The 18,020-nt window shown below is 41.4% G+C and overlaps 3 protein-coding genes across 3 annotated transcripts; all 3 read left to right on the top strand.

Moving 5' to 3' along the window:
* Positions 1-267: 267 nt before the first annotated feature.
* On the top strand, positions 268-4,885 carry LOC136775058 (uncharacterized; the record flags this gene model as incomplete). Its single annotated transcript, XM_066729534.1, has 2 exons — positions 268-278; positions 4,381-4,885. Coding segments are annotated over 2 exons (516 nt in total), but the record flags the coding sequence as incomplete, so codon positions are not given.
* A 5,356-nt stretch (positions 4,886-10,241) lies between these two features.
* Positions 10,242-13,211, top strand: LOC136775059 (uncharacterized). The gene has a single exon (XM_066729535.1). It carries the CDS (start codon positions 10,242-10,244, stop codon positions 13,209-13,211), a length of 2,970 nt encoding a protein of 989 aa, XP_066585632.1.
* Positions 13,212-14,585: 1,374 nt separating this feature from the next.
* LOC136775060 (uncharacterized) lies at positions 14,586-15,386 on the top strand. Its single transcript, XM_066729536.1, has one exon. The coding sequence runs from the start codon at positions 14,586-14,588 to the stop codon at positions 15,384-15,386; it is 801 nt and encodes a 266-aa protein (XP_066585633.1).
* The last annotated feature ends 2,634 nt before the right edge of the window (positions 15,387-18,020 follow it).

The raw sequence follows: 18,020 nt of genomic DNA on the forward strand, positions 1-18,020 counted from the left end.
ATAATTCGAAGTGGAATTTGTGAAAGGCTATTTCATCAAATTCTAACTTCTGTGGGCCCCACGTTGGGCGCCAAAATTTGCTACACTACAAAAATTTTGGCATACCCTAAGATATTCGTAAGCTGTAACTAAATCCAAATCTGTAACGTAAGTTGGGCGCCAGGTTCCCGAAAGAACCACTGTACTGTAGTGACTGCAAAATACTGTATTCGTCAAACTAAAATGCCAACTAGCTCAGTGAATATAAGAGTAGGATTGCGGAAGCGGAGAGTGGGTGAGTTCCTGAAACGTAAAATGCAAAAGGATTTGGCAGTTCGGGTCAAATCACTACATACTATATTCGATAATAAAGTGTCTATATTTCCAAAAAGACATTGCTGTATTTGTCAGACTTCATAGCGCATAGATCGTTATTCGTATTCTACAAAACTGTAACTCGAAATGGCGTAGAAAACGGTTTTCCGGAGTGCTCGGGATCAATCCAACGAATTTCTTTACTAAACAACTAACTAATCAAATAAAGGCCTACTCAAGGCAGGTGTTTCTCCTGCGACCTTTTTAACTAAACGAAACTATACTCTCGCGAAGAGAACCGAACGGAGTAGCTCTTTCTGGGAGAATTCACCTCCGGGGTTCCTTCTGACGAGAAAACGAACTGTATGACCACGAGGTGATCGAACGAGGTAGCTCCTTTCGGGGAGAATTCGACCTCGGGATGCACCCCTGGTTAAACGCGACGAACTGTACAAAACGTAACTGAAATTCGAAACTGAACGAATATCCCGGTCACTCTTTATACCCGAATTCGACCCATCAACTATACTGTAAGCGCATAACCAATTTCTCGGAAAATACAATACTTTAATACGACATTATATACACGGTAATCGATAAAAGGACTTAACGTAAGTTATAGATAAAAATTATGTACATTTCATATCCGAAAACCCAAAGCCGACGGTGTCCTTGAATTACTAGCGAATCTCAAAGTTTCTCGATATTAGACTATTGTTCCAATTTCTCATTTATGTCCCTAATTCCCAATCCACGCACTTTGGGAGTATGTTTAACTCGTAATTCGTGGTTTTTGACGATTTCACGGCTATTAAGCGCGTTTTCCGAAGTTTACTCGTGATATAAGGATTTCTAGGAGCTGGGACTCCCGCTAACCTTTTCCGTTGGAGCTGGAGAACGACGGCTGAGCAGGATAAAGCAGAGCAGAGCAGAGCGGAGCGGCGTCGAGCAGAGCTGAGCAGAGCAGATCGGAGCAGAGCAGAGCAGATCGGAGCAGAGCAGATCGGAGCAGAGCAGAGCAGAGCAGAGCAGAGCAGGACCGAGCAGAGCAGGACAGCGTAGAGCCGCGTCGAGCAGAGCAGAGCAGAGCAGGACCGAGCAGAGCAGGACAGCGCAGAGCAGCGTCGAGCAGAGCAGAGCAGGGCAGAGCAGATCGGAGCAGAGCAGAGCAGGGCAGAGCCGAGTAGAGCGGAGTCGAGTAGCTTCCACACTTTTCACTTGCTACGATGCGAGTCTTCAATTTCCGAGTTGCTAAGATCGCGACTGATCTTCTTCAGGACTAGATAACGAGTGTCGCAAAAATCGGGAGACACCAGCAACGAGCTGTCGGTCCCTTATCCCCAACTATTCGTAACTCTAAATCTAATTGGCGGAGCCGATTAAGCTATTGGTACTACCAATCAGATCCAAGGTCTGACTTCTTCCGAAAATTCAATTTGAATATTCGGAAGCCGCGGAAGGCCGTAGTTCGTTAGACCCATTTAACATACGACTTATGGGCCACGATCGTTACTCTACTTTATAACCTATCAATCATCGAACTTTATACTATATTTCGGATGATAGGTAGGCCAACCGTATATGACATGATATTATGGCCTTGATAATATGACCATAATATGTCTCAATGTTCCATAGATAGATATATATATATCTTTTTAGTGAACATGTACTATCTTAAAATAGTACATGGTCACAGTCTATACAGAAAATAAAAAATATTACTCTCTATTTTTTGAATTGAAATGATAATAATAATAATAAAAATAATAATAATAATTTACTTACAGTTTGTGGAGATTCCTGATGTATGTGCATCACCTCCTCCTCCTCTTCATCCTCCTCCATATCCGTATCCTCCAATAACAGATTAATCCTCGCTTCCATCTCCAAGTCTCTCCTGACCTCGGAAAGCAGCTGACAAACGTCATTATTTTCCAGATCATCATCACCATCCTCATCGAACAGAATATCCGAATCACTGTCACTCACTAAATCAATGACCGGAATATCATTCTTCTCAGTATCCATTCGGTTGATGTTGTTGCTGTTGCTTGGAACACCCATTACAATTTCTTTTTTTTTACTAAATCACTGACAACAGACTGTATTGAGTGATCTTGGTAGACTGAGAATTAGATTTAAAAGATTATCACGTTTTCTCCAACTCAAGTAAAAGAATGCCGCCAGGTTCAGGTCAGGAGAAACTGCTTGCAACTTTAAACGATAAGATACGTTACGTTATACACTATCGTGTATTACAGCAATGTATACGTAACGGTATTAGATTAAGGGGAAGCATTGAGCTACTCAAACACTCATTCAAGTTTATCTTCCAAATTATGAGGAATATGAACTTTTTTGTAGAGATTAAATTTACTCTCTTGACTGTACTGAAGCGCGCTACAAACTCGGTTTCTCAAAATTATAAAAAATAATTTTCATAAAAATTATGAATACTTGTAATTTTGTTGGTCATAATAATATTGAAAATTAGGCCTTGTCGCGCGCTAAGGAAAAGTTCTATGACTAATTTGAGACCAAGAAGAAACAAATATACCTAAAAATGTAGAAGATTTTTTTGAAAAACTAAATTAGCTATTGAAAGACAAATTTTACACTATTTTACGGACGGAGAAGTTTCACAGTGCGTTAGACAAGGACAAGCCTATTAGCTCTCTTCGCTTCAGAAGGGGTACCCACTCTTTCCCCACCATTTCCCGCGAAACAAACCAACTCTCCTACACACAGCAAGGTGTCTGGCTAACGCTGCCTGTCGGTGTGAATCCGTAGCGGAATGGAAAAACAAATAATTATTTGTAGATTTAAGGGTTAGGTTTTCGTATATCCGGCGTTGTACCACTCTTCCATATCATTTTGGGAGGCTACAGTAAAATTTTCAAAGTATTTTGTGATCTACAAGTATCAAAAAACTTGAATTAGTTGACGAAAGCATGACTCGTATCAGCCGACACTGATGCGCTACACAACTTAGTGATCAGCGTCGGCTGCTACGAGTCACGCTTTAGTCAACTAATTCAAGTTTTTTGAGACTTGTAGATGACAAAATATTTTGAAAATTTTACTGTAGCCTCCCGAAATGATATGGAAGAGCGGTACAACGCCGGATATACGAAAACCTAACCCTGAAATCTACTAATAATTATTTGTTCTTCCATTCCGCTACGGATTCACACCGAGAGGCAGCGTTAGCCAGACACCTTGCTGTGTGTAGGAGAGTTGGTTTGTTTAGCAGGAAATGGTGGGGAGAGAGTGGGTACCCCTTCTGAAGCGAAGAGAGCTAATAGGCTTGTCCTTGTCTAACGCACTGTGAAACTTCTCCGTCCGTAAAATAGTGTAAAACTTGTCTTTCAATAGCTAATTTAGTTTTTCAAAAAAATCTTCTACATTTTTAGGTATATTTGTTTCTTCTTGGTCTCAAATTAGTCATAGAACTTTTCCTTAGCGCGCGACAAGGCCTAATTTTCAATATTATTATGACCAACAAAATTACAAGTATTCATAATTTTTATGAAAATTATTTTTTATAATTTTGAGAAACCGAGTTTGTAGCGCGCTTCAGTACAGTCAAGAGAGTAAATTTAATCTCTACAAAAAAGTTCATATTCCTAATAATTTGGAAGATAAACTTGAATGAGTGTTTGAGTCGCTCAATGCTTCCCCTTAACGCGAATACACAGAGGTTTAGAGTTTCAGCAGTCCACCTGGCTACGCGAATACATTGAGCTAAACACACGTTTACGTACAGAATTGAAAAACGATTTTGAAAAGAATCTCTTTAAGTTAATGAACAACGCAGTATTCGGTAAAACTATGGAAAACGTAAGGAATAGAATTGATGTGAAGCTCGCTACCAAGTGGGAGGGAAGATACGGGACAGAAGCATTGATTTCTAAACCGAACTTTCACAGTCGCACAATATTCAATGAGAATTTGGTTGCAATACAATTATCGAAATTATCCGCGAAATTTGATAAACCGGTGTACGTAGGCATAAGTATTTTAGATATCTCTAAGTATTGTTTGTATGATTTTCATTACGATTATGTTTCCTACATTTGGTAGCAAATGTATAGCTTTGTATACTGACACGGGCAGTCTGATATACAGTATCGAATATGATGATGTTTATTCTGTCATGAAAAATGATATTACGAAATTTGATACTAGCGATTATCCTTCTGATAATCAATTCGGCTTACCATTGGCTAATAAAAAGGTTCCAGGATTAATGAAGGATGAAAATAATGGTAAGATCATGACGGAGTTCATTGGACTGAGATCAAAAATGTATACTTTTAAAGTACAGGGTTGTACAAAAATTATCAAAAAAGCTAAAGGTGTCAAAGGTTATGTTGTTGATAGAAGCATAACTTTTGATGATTACAAGGATTGTTTGAATAATTTCAATGTACAATCCCGCAATCAAATTTCAATTAGATCTAAATTACAAAAAGTTTTCTCAATTACACAGAAAAAAATTGCTCTCAGTCCGCATGATGATAAGCGTTTTGTCACACCTGGTACTGTAGCCACTCTACCTTGGGGTCATTATAGACTAAAAGAATAATTGTGTATTTATTATATTATATAAAAAACATGTTTTTCCTATTTATTTTAAATACAAGAATATTTATATTATATAAATGATCATAAAACATAGTTCTTATTTATCCACGAATTATGCGTTTTATCCATACCTAACCATTTTACATAAACCTTTTTCCCTTTCTTACGCAATATCTTTTCTACCAAGTATACATCAGGATTAGCTGTTTTTAAAAGTTCATATTCATAAAATTCACCATGTATGTCTGTTCTACGAGAATCTCTAAGTAGATACGTGGCAGGATTTGTCCTTTGCACTTTTGTAACTTGAAATATTTTAGTAGTCCAGTTCGCTGTGTACCCTTTGGCAAACACGTTCTTGTATTTGCTGATTCGCACAAAATCACCGACCTTGAACTTGGAACGTCCAACGATCTTAATTGTGTTGTATACAGTAGCGAGTAGCTGCTCAGCATGCTCAGGTTTCACATCAGCTGGACGCATTCTTATAGTACGATGCTTCCGTGTGTTATAATCATCCACAAGCTGTTGAAGCATATTTCGCCATTTGTAACTACCGTTCAATGTAAATCTTTTCCACATTTCAGTTTTTAATGTTCGATTCCAACGCTCAAGTATCGATGCTTTTAACATGCTGTACGTAGAGTAACGATTTATACCCCGTTTCTTCATAAGCAGTTTGAAATCGCTGTTATAAAACTCCTTCCCGTTATCAGTTTGCAAATTTTTCGGACACCTACCACTTTTCAAGATTTTATCCATAGCCGCAGTTACTTCTTTAGCACTCTTGGTCTTCAGAGCTACTGCCCAACAGTATTTTGATAAAGCATCGATTACTGTAAGAATATTGTGCGAAACAGTGCCCAAGTAGTGTCCAGTCCTGTGGTCAGAGGGGAAGGTTTGTTGTTCTTAAAATAAAATTGGCAAAGACACAGGTAAAGATAAAGGAAGATTTATTCAATAAATAATATTGTACAAAATTTACAAAAAAATATATACAAAATAACCGCTATACTTAATTATCGACTTCCTAGGGAATTCGTTCCCGTCAAGTCCTACGGAATTTTTGCGGAAGAAGATTCCCAAGAACCCTAGAAACTAAAATTCACCAGAAAGGAACGCGGAGCAATAAACTCCCGAGCTGGAAAATTTCCCTGGGGTATTCCCCAGACTAATCCCCAGCTACAGGAGGAAGCAAGGATGGAGAAGTGGTTTTAGGGAAGGGGAAGTCCCCTTACCCCGCAGCCTACCTCTCCACAAACTATAGTGGCTCCGAGCCACCCAACCCCTAGGGTGATTCTACCCCTTCCACTACCCGACTCTTACGAGAGCCCTGGATGCGAGGTTCGGAACACTGAGTCCAAGGTAGTCCTCGGAGGCAGTGTGGAGGGGAAGGAGAGGGTTTAACTTCTCCCGGGAAGTCCACGGAAAAATCTCCCTTAGGAGGGAGGAGAGTGCCGCAGAGGGGTAGTCCCCTCTTGGTAGGCAGTGGGTGGTTGGGTGATACTTACCAAGTATTTTACCCGATGAGTTCGCCGGTGGAGGCGCTCTTGGATGGCCGTGGAGGCGCTGCCGAGGAGGCGTCAAAAAGAAAGGCCGAGAAGGCGACAAAAACTGCTGCTGTTGCTGCTGCTACGCAAGCTGTCGAGCGGGTTTGGGGTGCGATGGGTCCTTATCAAGGACCCATCTAAGTAATTACGCGACACTAATCTTGACAGCGAGGGAGCTGCTGCGGGCGCTAGCCACCTAGTGGCCAAGCGCGCAAGTAGTGTCGCTGTCGCGGCCGCGACGCGCTAGGACCAGAAGACGCGCAAACGCGCCTTGGAGAGATAAAGACAGATATAGCGGCTAGACGCTGTCGGTCTAGCCGTCTACTGTGAGCGCAAGAGAGAAAGGGAGATATAGCGGAAAAATGCGGAATCTATTTCTCAACATTTTCCGCTCCCCCCGATCTAGAACAAATATAGTGATAACCAGTATCAACGTAATAACACATATCAACAAGGTCAGCCTGCCAGAGGTAATCGAAACCACGTATTATAACTTTTCTTCGTAAAAAATTTCTTCTCGCAGGAACATGTAACTCTTGCACCAGTTGCTTCTTTTCTTCACTCACGATTTTCGCTAATTTTCTTTTTACGACCTTTCCCTCAGACACATATAATTTCTGTTTCTTTTCATCACTCATGATTCTTTTTCTTTCGAAAGCAATTGATTATTATGAGTATAAAATATATGATGCATCCTAAAAATTCACTTCTTGGATCCATCATTAATCTTACTGATTGTTTTGAAAAGTTTTGCTTCAATCTCCTGTATTTTTTTATTTATTCTCTCTTCAATTTTTTCCTCCAATTTAGCTAAACTGTATTGCAAGAACTTTATATTCACAGCACATGTATTATTATCAGAATCAATAGTCAAATTTACTATTTTTTTATTATTCAAATCTAGTGCTCTTTTAGTCACATTTAATGTACCAATATTAAATTCCTTCCTTACGTTAAAACCACTACCAAATTTATTAATTGACATATTGACGTGCGATACGCAACTGATGAAAATTTTAATAAATTGTACCCTTTTATAGAATAAGATCCTCTTCACGCAACTCTTCTATTATTAACTGTATTTCATTATGGTGGTTTGTGTGACCTGCGGTGGTTGATGCAATTAAAAGTCGCAATCGATCAACTAATTCATTAGGATCCTTCCAATGTATATAGTTTGCAGGCTCATCAGTAACACGCATAAATCCACTACCAGTTATCACTCGTTGTGATGGTACTTTATTGTAAATTAGTGGTTGAATAATTTTCTTATACTTTGGACCCTTATTCCCTTGAACTTGTTGGTAACTATCATTTGCTCTTTTAGATGATTTAGTTTGTTCAAGGATTTGCTTATATATGATCTTGTTATCAATGGTGTAGAGCTTTCTATCAGGCTCTTTCATGAAGATTAATTCAAAAAGACCTCTCGTACCAATATAGCGCTTTTTATCAATTAAAATATCACCATCATGACTAATATCAAATGTACATCTTCCTATCACATATTGGTTCCTTTCATCTAATGTAACTCCGAAACCATGATCTATTTGATCTTTACTACCGAAAAGAAACAACTGCATATAATGACGTGCAATAGGTGGAAAAGATCTCCAATCTATGGAATGATTCATTTGTTTTTTGAGCATTCGTAAGGTTTCCTGTCTTGATGTTGAATGTGATGATGCAGATTCTTGTCCATGCTCTGAATGTAATGATGTAGATTCTTGCATTGATTTAATTGGTAATACTGATTTATCAAAAGTAGATTTTTCATCATTATCATCATCATCATAGATCATCAATGATTTATTTGTAAGAGTGCCGTCATTGTTATATAATTTCTTTTTTTTTCTTGATAATATACTCATTGGGGGTTGAAGTATGATAACGCTTCCGCTTCTTGTCATGATTTATATCAATGTTCAAGTCATAAGATTCTTCATTGTTATTATCTGTTTGCATAACTAGTTTTTCAGTGGATCGACTATTGGTTCAAAAGTTTCATTCAATCTACTTTCCACCATTGATCTTTCCAATTTCAGTGCGCGATGTTTTTCACGAATAACCTCACTCGTTTCAGCAATCTTCTTAAGTATTGACTTTTCATCCATTTTTATTGTAAACTTTTAATTGTTTAACGAGTCAATGTACTAGTTCAATCGATCTTTATAGCTGTTCAATCAACTAGCTTAGCAGTTCGACCGACCTGTTTAGCGGTTCAATCGAGCTGCTTAGCGGTTCGACCGACCGGTTCAGCGGTTCGACCGATCGGTTTAGCGGTTCAACCGACCTGTTTAGCGGTTCAAATGACCGGTTCAGCGGTTCGATCGACCAGTTCAGCGGTTCAACCGACCTGCTTAGCGGTTCAATCGACCGGTTTAGCGGTTCGACCAACCTGTTTAGTGATTCAATTGACACGTTTATCTTTATAACTGATTTGCTTAATAATGTAACCGGTCCGTTTGTATAATTAAAAGCTTTACACTGTTCAATGCTCTACGTTAAACTAACACTTTCCAGCACTGACATGATGCTTTATGCTATTCGATGGTTGCATATTCATCGAAACCCTTCCGATATCGACCATTTTGCATACCACTGTCCTTATCAATTACTAAAAATCCATAATCTTCCTGCCAACACTTTGAACACAATTCACAAATTTTTTCAAATGTCATATCAGTGTTTACATGATCTTTGTAAACATGCTTCAAGTTAGTCCCATCCTGCTTAAAAATGATTAACATATTTGCATTGTCACGAATCGGATGTTTTGGGATCTTAGCATAGGTCTGACAAAGATAGAAGCAATCGATGCTCGAGTGCCGACCCATTGAAAAGTAGTCTCTTATATTGTCCTGCTTATCGCTTGCCACATCATCAAATATAAAGATTGAATTTGGTATTGCATCTGTCACATTTATAACCTCACTATTATTTGAAAATTGATGATAACCAATTTCCTCCATATCTGTCAATAGTTGTTCCAAGTAACGGTACTTCGGTTGCTGCAACGATTTCGAGTAAACATACAAGTGTCAAATCTTACACCGTGAGGACTCTCAATAAGACTTAGCAATACGTTTGTGTTGGAGATCGGAGTGTAGGTACGAGCGGTCTGGGACTCTTAGGCCGTCTCGCTCCCGCTCACACTCTGTCTATCTTGATCCTACCTCCAACAGAGGCCGATAGGTGGCCCACGGCGTAGAACTCTCTCTCTCGCTGTTATTATTTGGGTCTATTGTACATATCAATACCCAAGAGTTCCGTGATAAGTGCGGCTCGTTTCAGTCAGTCTAGGCTCTAGACTCTGTCAAACTTTTGTATGATTAGCAGCTTAGCCATTCCTCCCTTCCTGCGACGCCACTAAGTCTCTTAGTACGCATTTCTGCTCCATCGTCGATTTCTTGGGCTCCAAGAAATCGTCTTCCTTTCTCTCTATCTTCGTTGCCTGGGAGTCTCAGGTGCGGGGAATCCTGTCCGAGGACCTGGGGACCTCAGGGTTGGGATTTCGTAGTTGTAACTTTGGGTGGATTATCAATTTGCGGCTCAGCCTCCTTTGGAGCGCTTTTTGATTCTTTTGTATTTTTTTCCAATCAAATAAACTGATTTTACCAGATTTCCTGGGCGTTGTTTTTGTCACCCTGTAGCCTTCCTTCCTAGAACTCCTTGCGGATATCACCCAATCAACTTTCAAACAAATTTCTGGTCCTTCGAGCCGGATATAACCGGTACATATTCAATTGAGTTGAATTTTGATTGGTGATTCTTCGAGGTGACTGGGGGAGTGTCTCTGGTGGCAAAATGGTAACGCAGGAGGAAATACTCATGTGCGCACGTCACGTTAGTCTTTATTGCTCAGAATTAGAACGGCTACTGGTCAACACCAAAAAGCGTGGTATAGGTAATTTTACCTTCCCTTATTTAAATGGTCGTCTGGCTAGTGCCAAGGAAATTCTCGCGAAAATACAAACGAATCATGTGACGATTACTAATCATTTATCGGAAAAAGATTTGCAACAGTTTAACTATACGACGCAGAATACTTATGAGCGAGCTATGACGGCGTATTTGACTGCGGAAGAATACATTTTAGAGCAAATCGAGAATTTAAGCGGTGAGCAAGTCGCTCCTGTCATTGCAGGGCGGACCCATGCTCCCTCGTTGAAACTTCCTAAGTTAGATTTACCCAAGTTTAGTGTTGACTATTCTGAGTGGTCAACCTTCTATGACTCTTTCAAATCAATGATTCACGATAATTCGACATTACCAGGTGTTCAAAAGTTTCATTATTTAAAGGCATGTCTTCAAGGAGAAGCTAGCTCAGTAATTCGATCCTTAGCCGCCAGTAACGATAGTTATTTAACAGCATGGAATGCATTAGTGACTAGGTATACAAATGAACGAATTATTACGTCCAACCTTCTTAGCAAACTAACGCTCATTCCGAAAGTCTTCGCTGACAATCTCATGACCATGAAAACGCTACGCGATACAACTATAGTTGCGCTAGACTCGCTGAAGACATTAGGATATCCAGTTGATGGTTGGAGTGCCATATTGGTCCACATCCTCTCAAACAAGCTAGATAAAGTTATCACTGTGGAATGGGAGAAGGAAATAAGACGTGTATTGAAATATCCTTCTTTCACTCAGTTTTTAGAGTTCATCACCGAGCAGATTAATATGCTCGAATCTATTAGTAATAAATTCAAAGGTAGTAAACAAACTACTGATAAAACTTCTCGTCCTAAGTCGTTGAAATCACTCAACGCAATCGTGAATAAACCAAAATGCTTTTATTGTGACGCGGATCATCCTCTCTATCAATGCAACAGCTTTATTGCCTTGAACCCTCAAGCCAGATATAAAGCAGCGCAAAATAACTCACTTTGTATCAATTGCTTGAGACCTGGACATTCGATATCGTCTTGCCGAAGTAATTCTCGGTGTAAAAAATGTTCCAAGGCACATCATACGCTTTTACATTTTGAGAAACAAGCTAATCCGATGTCTCAACGTAATTCATCTCAAGCTGCTTCACCCACGAGTCTTCAAACCATTGATCAGTCTTCGACTTCTGTTGTTGCTCATGTGAGTGCCATGGACGAACGCACGACACTCCTTGCTACGTTTCTTGCACGCGCTACAGCACCAAATGACCGTCAAATTATGATTAGAGGCTTAGTCGACCCGGGCTCACAAACATCGTTCATGACGGAAAATCTAGCCCAGTTATTACGAGTTACACGCCGCAAAGTTAATGCAACGATTTACGGAGTCACAGGAGGTGCGGTACGTAACGTCTCGAGCAAAGCTGAACTCATCTTACAGTCAGTCAAACACGATCAGGCCTCACTCAAGGTGACGGCATTAATTTTACCAAAAATCACGAATTATAGTCCTCGGTCGTATTCACCTCTTGAATTCCCTCAAATAGGTTCTCTGGACCTCGCGGACGAATATGCTTCTGTTAAAAATCCAATTGATATTTTAATTGGTGCAGATTATTGCCCTCAGCTTTTACTGAATCAAATAATTCATTCATCGAACCGTGCACTGATAGCACAAGATTCGTTATTTGGCTGGGTTGTGTATGGTACACTTGCGTCGCACATGCATACTGCAACAGTAAACGTTCTTCATTGTTGTGACTTCGATAAAACACTGCGAGATTTTTGGGAGATTGAAGAAGTACCTAGCACCTATAGTCTCACACCTGAAGATCAATTATGTGAGGACATTTTCGCGAGCAAAGTTACTCAATTACCATCAGGCCGCTATCAGGTTGCATTGCCTTTCAAGACAGAGTTCTCCAAATCGGCACTGGGAGCCTCTCGCAGCATCGCCGAATCAGCTTTAAAGCGAGTTCTCTGTCGTATTAACAAATCTCCTGAGCAGTCCGAAAGCTATGCTAAATTCATTAGAGAATACGAGCAGCTAGGACATATGGAGAAGGTCACAACAAACGCGATTGATACAGACTCCTTGGTTTACCTGCCTCATCACGCAGTATTTAAGCTCGAAAATGGAAAACAGAAAATACGTGTCGTATTTAATGCGTCCGCTAAAACTCAGAGTGGTCTATCACTCAACGACGTACTCTTAATAGGGCCAAAACTACAAAAGGATATAACAGCCATTCTTATGAATTGGCGTGATTTTCGTTTTGTTGGTATAACCGATATTATTAAAATGTTCCGCCAAATTCTAATTCGTCCGGAAGACAGAAAATTCCAATCTATAATTTGGAAAGATGATTCTGGTAATACTCAAGCATATCAATTGAACACGGTCACATACGGTACCGGACCTGCACCGTTTTTAGCTTCACGGGTAGTGCAGGAACTCGCAAATCAACATGGTGATGACTTCCCAGACGCGAAGTCCATCTTATTTCAATCAATCTATGTCGATGACATTCTTTTTGGAGCTAACAACCTTGCAGATTTACGCGATATCCAATCTCAATTAGTTCAGTTGTTGGATAAAGGTAAATTTGAGCTCAGTAAATGGGCCTTCAATTCAGCAAGCACAGCTCTCCAAGAAATTCCTAATGATTCTAGTAACGCTAATCTTAATTTTAATAGCGAAAATTTTAACGAAACTAGCAAAGTGCTGGGCATATCTTGGAATACCAGCTCTGATTCATTTCAGTTTATAATCTCGCCTTCTTCCATCACTAAGTTAACAAAGCGCATGTTACTCTCTGAAAACGCGAAGATTTACGATCCTTTAGGCTGGATCTCACCGTTCACCATTGTGTTAAAGTAAATAATGCAATCCACATGGTTGCTCAAACTTAATTGGGATGACGAGGTTCCCGAGCCTATCCAATCTAAATGGATGTCTTATTACTCGCAAATGTGCGAATTAACAAAAATTAATATCCCCCGCTGGAATGGTCAACTTAGTGCAGCAGATAAATTAGAACTCTATGGGTTCTGTGATGCTTCAAATGTATCCTATAGTGCTGTGGTGTATGCCAAATTCACCAATAGTGATAGTCAAACCTCAGTCAGCCTCGTAATGGCAAAAGCCAAAGTGGCCCCTCTTAAAGCAAATAGCATTGCTCGTCTTGAACTAGTCGCCGCTGCTTATTTGACTAAACTAATGCTTCATATCAAGTCATCACTTAAACGTTCAGTGCATGACATTTTTTGTTTTTCTGATTCACAAATCGTGCTGGCTTGGATTGCACAACATTCGTCCAAATGGAAAGTTTTTGTAGCCAACCGAGTCGAATATATATAGTCAAGTTTACCAGAGGCTCATTGGTCTTATGTCAATACTAAGTCCAATCCTGCAGATCTCAAATCGCGAGGGATTAATCCAAGCCAATTAATACATTGTACGCTTTGGTGGGAAGGACCCTCTATAATTCGGGAAACGTCATCGGGAAATTCTCCTTTAATGTTTGAAACCAACGAGGAAATAAAGACCTCCTCGATATATACAAATCATGTCACACGCGATTTACCGTCATTTCTTCATAACTATTCGTCGTGGACAAAACTAATCCGTGTTGTTAGCTACGTGTTGCGATTTATAGATCGAGCGCGTAGAAAAAATGTTTGTCAACACGCTCACTTTTCAGCTCTCGAGCTACGCACTGCAACACTGCGTGTTGTGAAAATAATTCAAGCTGCTGCTTTCTTAAACGATATATTGACGTTGCAAGGCAAAAAGTCAGTTCCGTCAAGTTCTCGATTACTTTCTCTTGCACCATTTTTAGATGCGCAAGAAATTCTACGAGTAGGTGGGCGTCTGCAACACTCATTTTTGTCAGACAACCAAAAGCATCCCATTATTTTGCCAACTAATTATTTAACCGAGCTGCTCATTCGACATATACATTTCACGACCTTGCACGGTGGCCTACAGCTTGCGTTAACAGTATTGCGGCAAAAGTATTGGGTGATCAATGCACGAAACGCTGCGAAAAGCATAATACATAGGTGTGTCACTTGCGTTCGTCAGCGTGCCAAGCTAGGAACACAATTCATGGGATCTTTGCCTACTGCTCGAGTAAACCGTAGCCATCCGTTTGAACATACTGGCATTGATTACGCCGGGCCCTTCCTTGTAAAACTGCATCAAGGCCGAAACTCGAAATCAGTTAAGTGTTATATAGCTGTTTTTGTATGCATGGCTACTCGTGCCATCCATCTTGAGTTTGTCTCCAAATATGATACGAATGCATATTTGGCGGCTCTAGCTCGTTTTACTTCACGTCGTGGTAAACCCGCGGTGATTTACTCTGATAACGGGTTAAATTTTCAAGGAGCAAATAAGGAATTAAAACTTGCATTCCAAGGCTCTCTGAAACATGTGCAATCTATAGATTTTGAACCTATACGCGAAATAGAATGGAAATTTATTCCCGTGGCCACTCCTCATTGGGGTGAACTGTGGAAGAGCGGGGTACGAAGCGTAAAACATCATCTAAAGCGTGTTCTTGGGACTTTTCTTCCTACGTTCGAGGAAATGACCACACTAATTTGTCGTATTGAAGCCTGTCTAAACTCCAGACCTCTTTCTCGCTTACGCAATGACATTGAAAGTTCAGAATGTCTAACGCCAGGGCATTTCTTGGTTGGTCGCTCTTTACTCGCTCCACCCGAAATGTCCGTTCTAGATTTAAAGGAATCTACTCTAAATCGATGGCAGAAAATCACTCGGATTACCGAGCTTTTTTGGCAAAAATGGTCGGGCGAATATCTGCAATCATTACAATCTCGTCCAAAATGGCAAATCAAAAATAACGATTTTCGTGAGGGTGACATCGTTATAATTAAGACTCCAAACGCTCCACCTTGCAAATGGAACTTAGGCCGAATTATTCGTTTAATAATCGGTTCAGACTCAGTAGCAAGAGTAGCTGTGGTTCAAACAGCGGATAAACAGATTCAACGCAGCCTAACCCAGCTGTGTAGGATCCCGGCATAAATACAAATATTGACAAACAATCCCAACGGCTTCTGATCTGCCGACTCGTACATCTCATCACCTTGACGCTTTACTTATTAAATCAGTACTCCTTAATCATGGCTAGTGATAAGGTGCCTAATTTAGTCGGCAACGTCGAAATGTTCTTAAGTGAAGTTTGGGGCGAAGAAGCCAACGTGTCCGATGTACTGGACCTTTCCTTCAGTGACTTGAGTCTTTCGGACGATGCTCCTTGTGTTGATTCTCTGCTTCAACTTCCGGATTTGCTTGTGTCGACGAAGGAAGAAGAGGACTCCAGGATGCAGGTCATTTTGGATCCGCCTTGTCCACCTGAACCAGAATCAGCTGACGTGGTCATGGAACCCATAGCGGGACCTTCTCGTACACCAGCACCAGCAATTGATTTAGCTGTTTTATACGCGAGCAGTTGGGAGAATGGAATCCTGTATGATTCTACCGCAAAGGAGCTGGAGCGTACAGCAAAATACGTTACCGTCTTGGCGTTCGGGCTCACACACCGTATACCATTGCATGCGGTCTTGAAATATCGGCAGTGGAAGTCTTGGGATCCTCAAGAAAAATTGCTCTTGCGTTGGACTCCAGCGTTAGAGTTGAAAACTGCCAAACTCATCATTAAGAAATGAGTTAGTCTGCGACCATTGGTGGACATTCGGAGCTTCGCTCAAAGGTTTTTTTTTCTTTTACTTTTCCACCATGGTCTTTATTTACGGTGTTTCACCATTCCAAATTTTAGAACATAAGTTTAGTTTATTTCCAATATCTGCGAGATTCATCTGAATTGACGCAGGAACGTCAATGCGGGGGAGGATTTGTTGGAAATCGGAGTGTAGGTACGAGCGGTCTGGGACTCTCAGGCCGTCTCGCTCCCGCTCACACTCTGTCTCTCTTGATCCTACCTCCAACAGAGGCCGATAGGTGGCCCACGGCGTAGAACTCTCTCTCGCTGTTATTATTTGGGTCAATTGTACATATCAATACCCAAGAGTTCCGTGATAAGTGCGGCTCGTTTCAGTCAGTCTAGGCTCTAGACTCTGTCAAACTTTTGTATGATTAGCAGCTTAGCCATTCCTCCCTTCCTGCGACGCCACTAAGTCTCTTAGTACGCATTTCTGCTCCATCGTTGATTTCTTGGGCTCCAAGAAATCGTCTTCCTTTCTCTTCATCTTCGTTGCCTGGGAGTCTCAGCTGCGGGGAATCCTGTCCGAGGACCTGGGGACCTCAGGGTTGGGATTTCGTAGTTGTAACTTTGGGTGGATTATCAATTTGCGGCTCAGCCTCCTTTGGAGCGCTTTTTGATTCTTTTGTATTTTTTTCCAATCAAATAAACTGATTTTACCAGATTTCCTGGGCGTTGTTTTTGTCACCCTGGAGCCTTCCTTCCTAGAACTCCTTGCGGATATCACCCAATCAACTTTCAAACAGTTTGTTTTCCCACAATTTGAGGGTCCGCAAACTATACAGCGTATAGTTGACGGTAGCAAAGATCCATTACGTTTCATATCACTAACGGTGGCAGTGTGATAATCGGTATTAGAGATATTGATACTTAATGGTTGCTTTACGAAATGCATTCTTAAACGACTGTGAGGTTAAATCGTAATTGCATGAGCTATGTATTGGCATGAAATCGGAGAATTCAATCAGTTTTCATTATGCCTGCATTTGTGTTGGATGTTACAAGTTTGGAGGAGTTAAGCAGTGATCAATTGGAATACGTACCGAAAATTGTACTATTAAAATAGTGTTCGAGATCAGGTGGAGCAACAATGCTGAGAAGTAGATTCCACATTTTTGCTATATCTCCCTGTCTCTATTGCGTTCACAGGGGACGGCTAGACCAACAGCGTGTAGCCGCTCCACCTGTCTCTCTCTATCTCGCACCGCGGCGCGCTTGCGCGTCTACAGGCCCTGGCGCTTCGCGGCCGCGGCACAGCTTGCGCGCCCGACCACTAGGTGGCCAGCGCCACGAGCAGCTCTCTCGCTGGCAAGTTTCATGCGCGGAATTATATAAATGGGTCCTTGATAAGGACCCATCGCACCCCAAACTTGCCGCAACAGCAGCGTAGCAGCCGCAACAGCAGCAGTTTGTCGCCTTCACGGCATTTTTTGACGCCTCACCAGGCCAGCAAAACGAGCGCCTCCACCGGCGAACTCTACGGGTCGACTACTTTGGTAAGTATCACCCAACCACCCACCGCCTACCAAGAGGGGACTACCCCTCTGCGGCAATATCCTCCCTCCTAAGGGAGATTTCGCCGGGGACTTCCCGGGAGAAGTTAACCCTCTCCTTCCCCTCCACACTGCCTCCGAGGACTACCTCGGACCCAGTGTTCCGACCCTCAAGTCCAGGGCTCTCGAAAGAGTCGGGTAGCGGGAGGGGTAGAATTCACCCTAGGGGTTGGGGTGGCTCGGAGCCACTATAGCTCTGGGAGAAGGAGGCCTAGGGGTGAGGGGACTTCCCCTTCCCTAAAACCACTTCTCCTACTTCGCTTCCTCCCGTGGCTGGGGATTTTACTGGGGAATACCCCAGGGAAAATTGCCCAGTCCGGGAGCTTCTAAGTCCGCGTTCCTTTCTGTGGAATTCTGGTTTCTGGGGTTCTAGGGAATCTTCGT

Source organism: Prorops nasuta, unplaced genomic scaffold (assembly GCF_024137725.1).
Source record: "Prorops nasuta isolate Cenicafe-Biocafe unplaced genomic scaffold, Cenicafe_Pnas_1.2 PNAS00007, whole genome shotgun sequence".
NCBI lineage: Eukaryota > Metazoa > Arthropoda > Insecta > Hymenoptera > Bethylidae > Prorops > Prorops nasuta.

Bases quoted from the DNA above. Each gene is read 5' to 3' on its own strand.
- LOC136775059 (XM_066729535.1), top strand. From the start codon at position 10,242: ATGGTAACGCAGGAGGAAATACTCATGTGCGCACGTCACGTTAGTCTT.
- LOC136775060 (XM_066729536.1), top strand. From the start codon at position 14,586: ATGGCTACTCGTGCCATCCATCTTGAGTTTGTCTCCAAATATGATACG.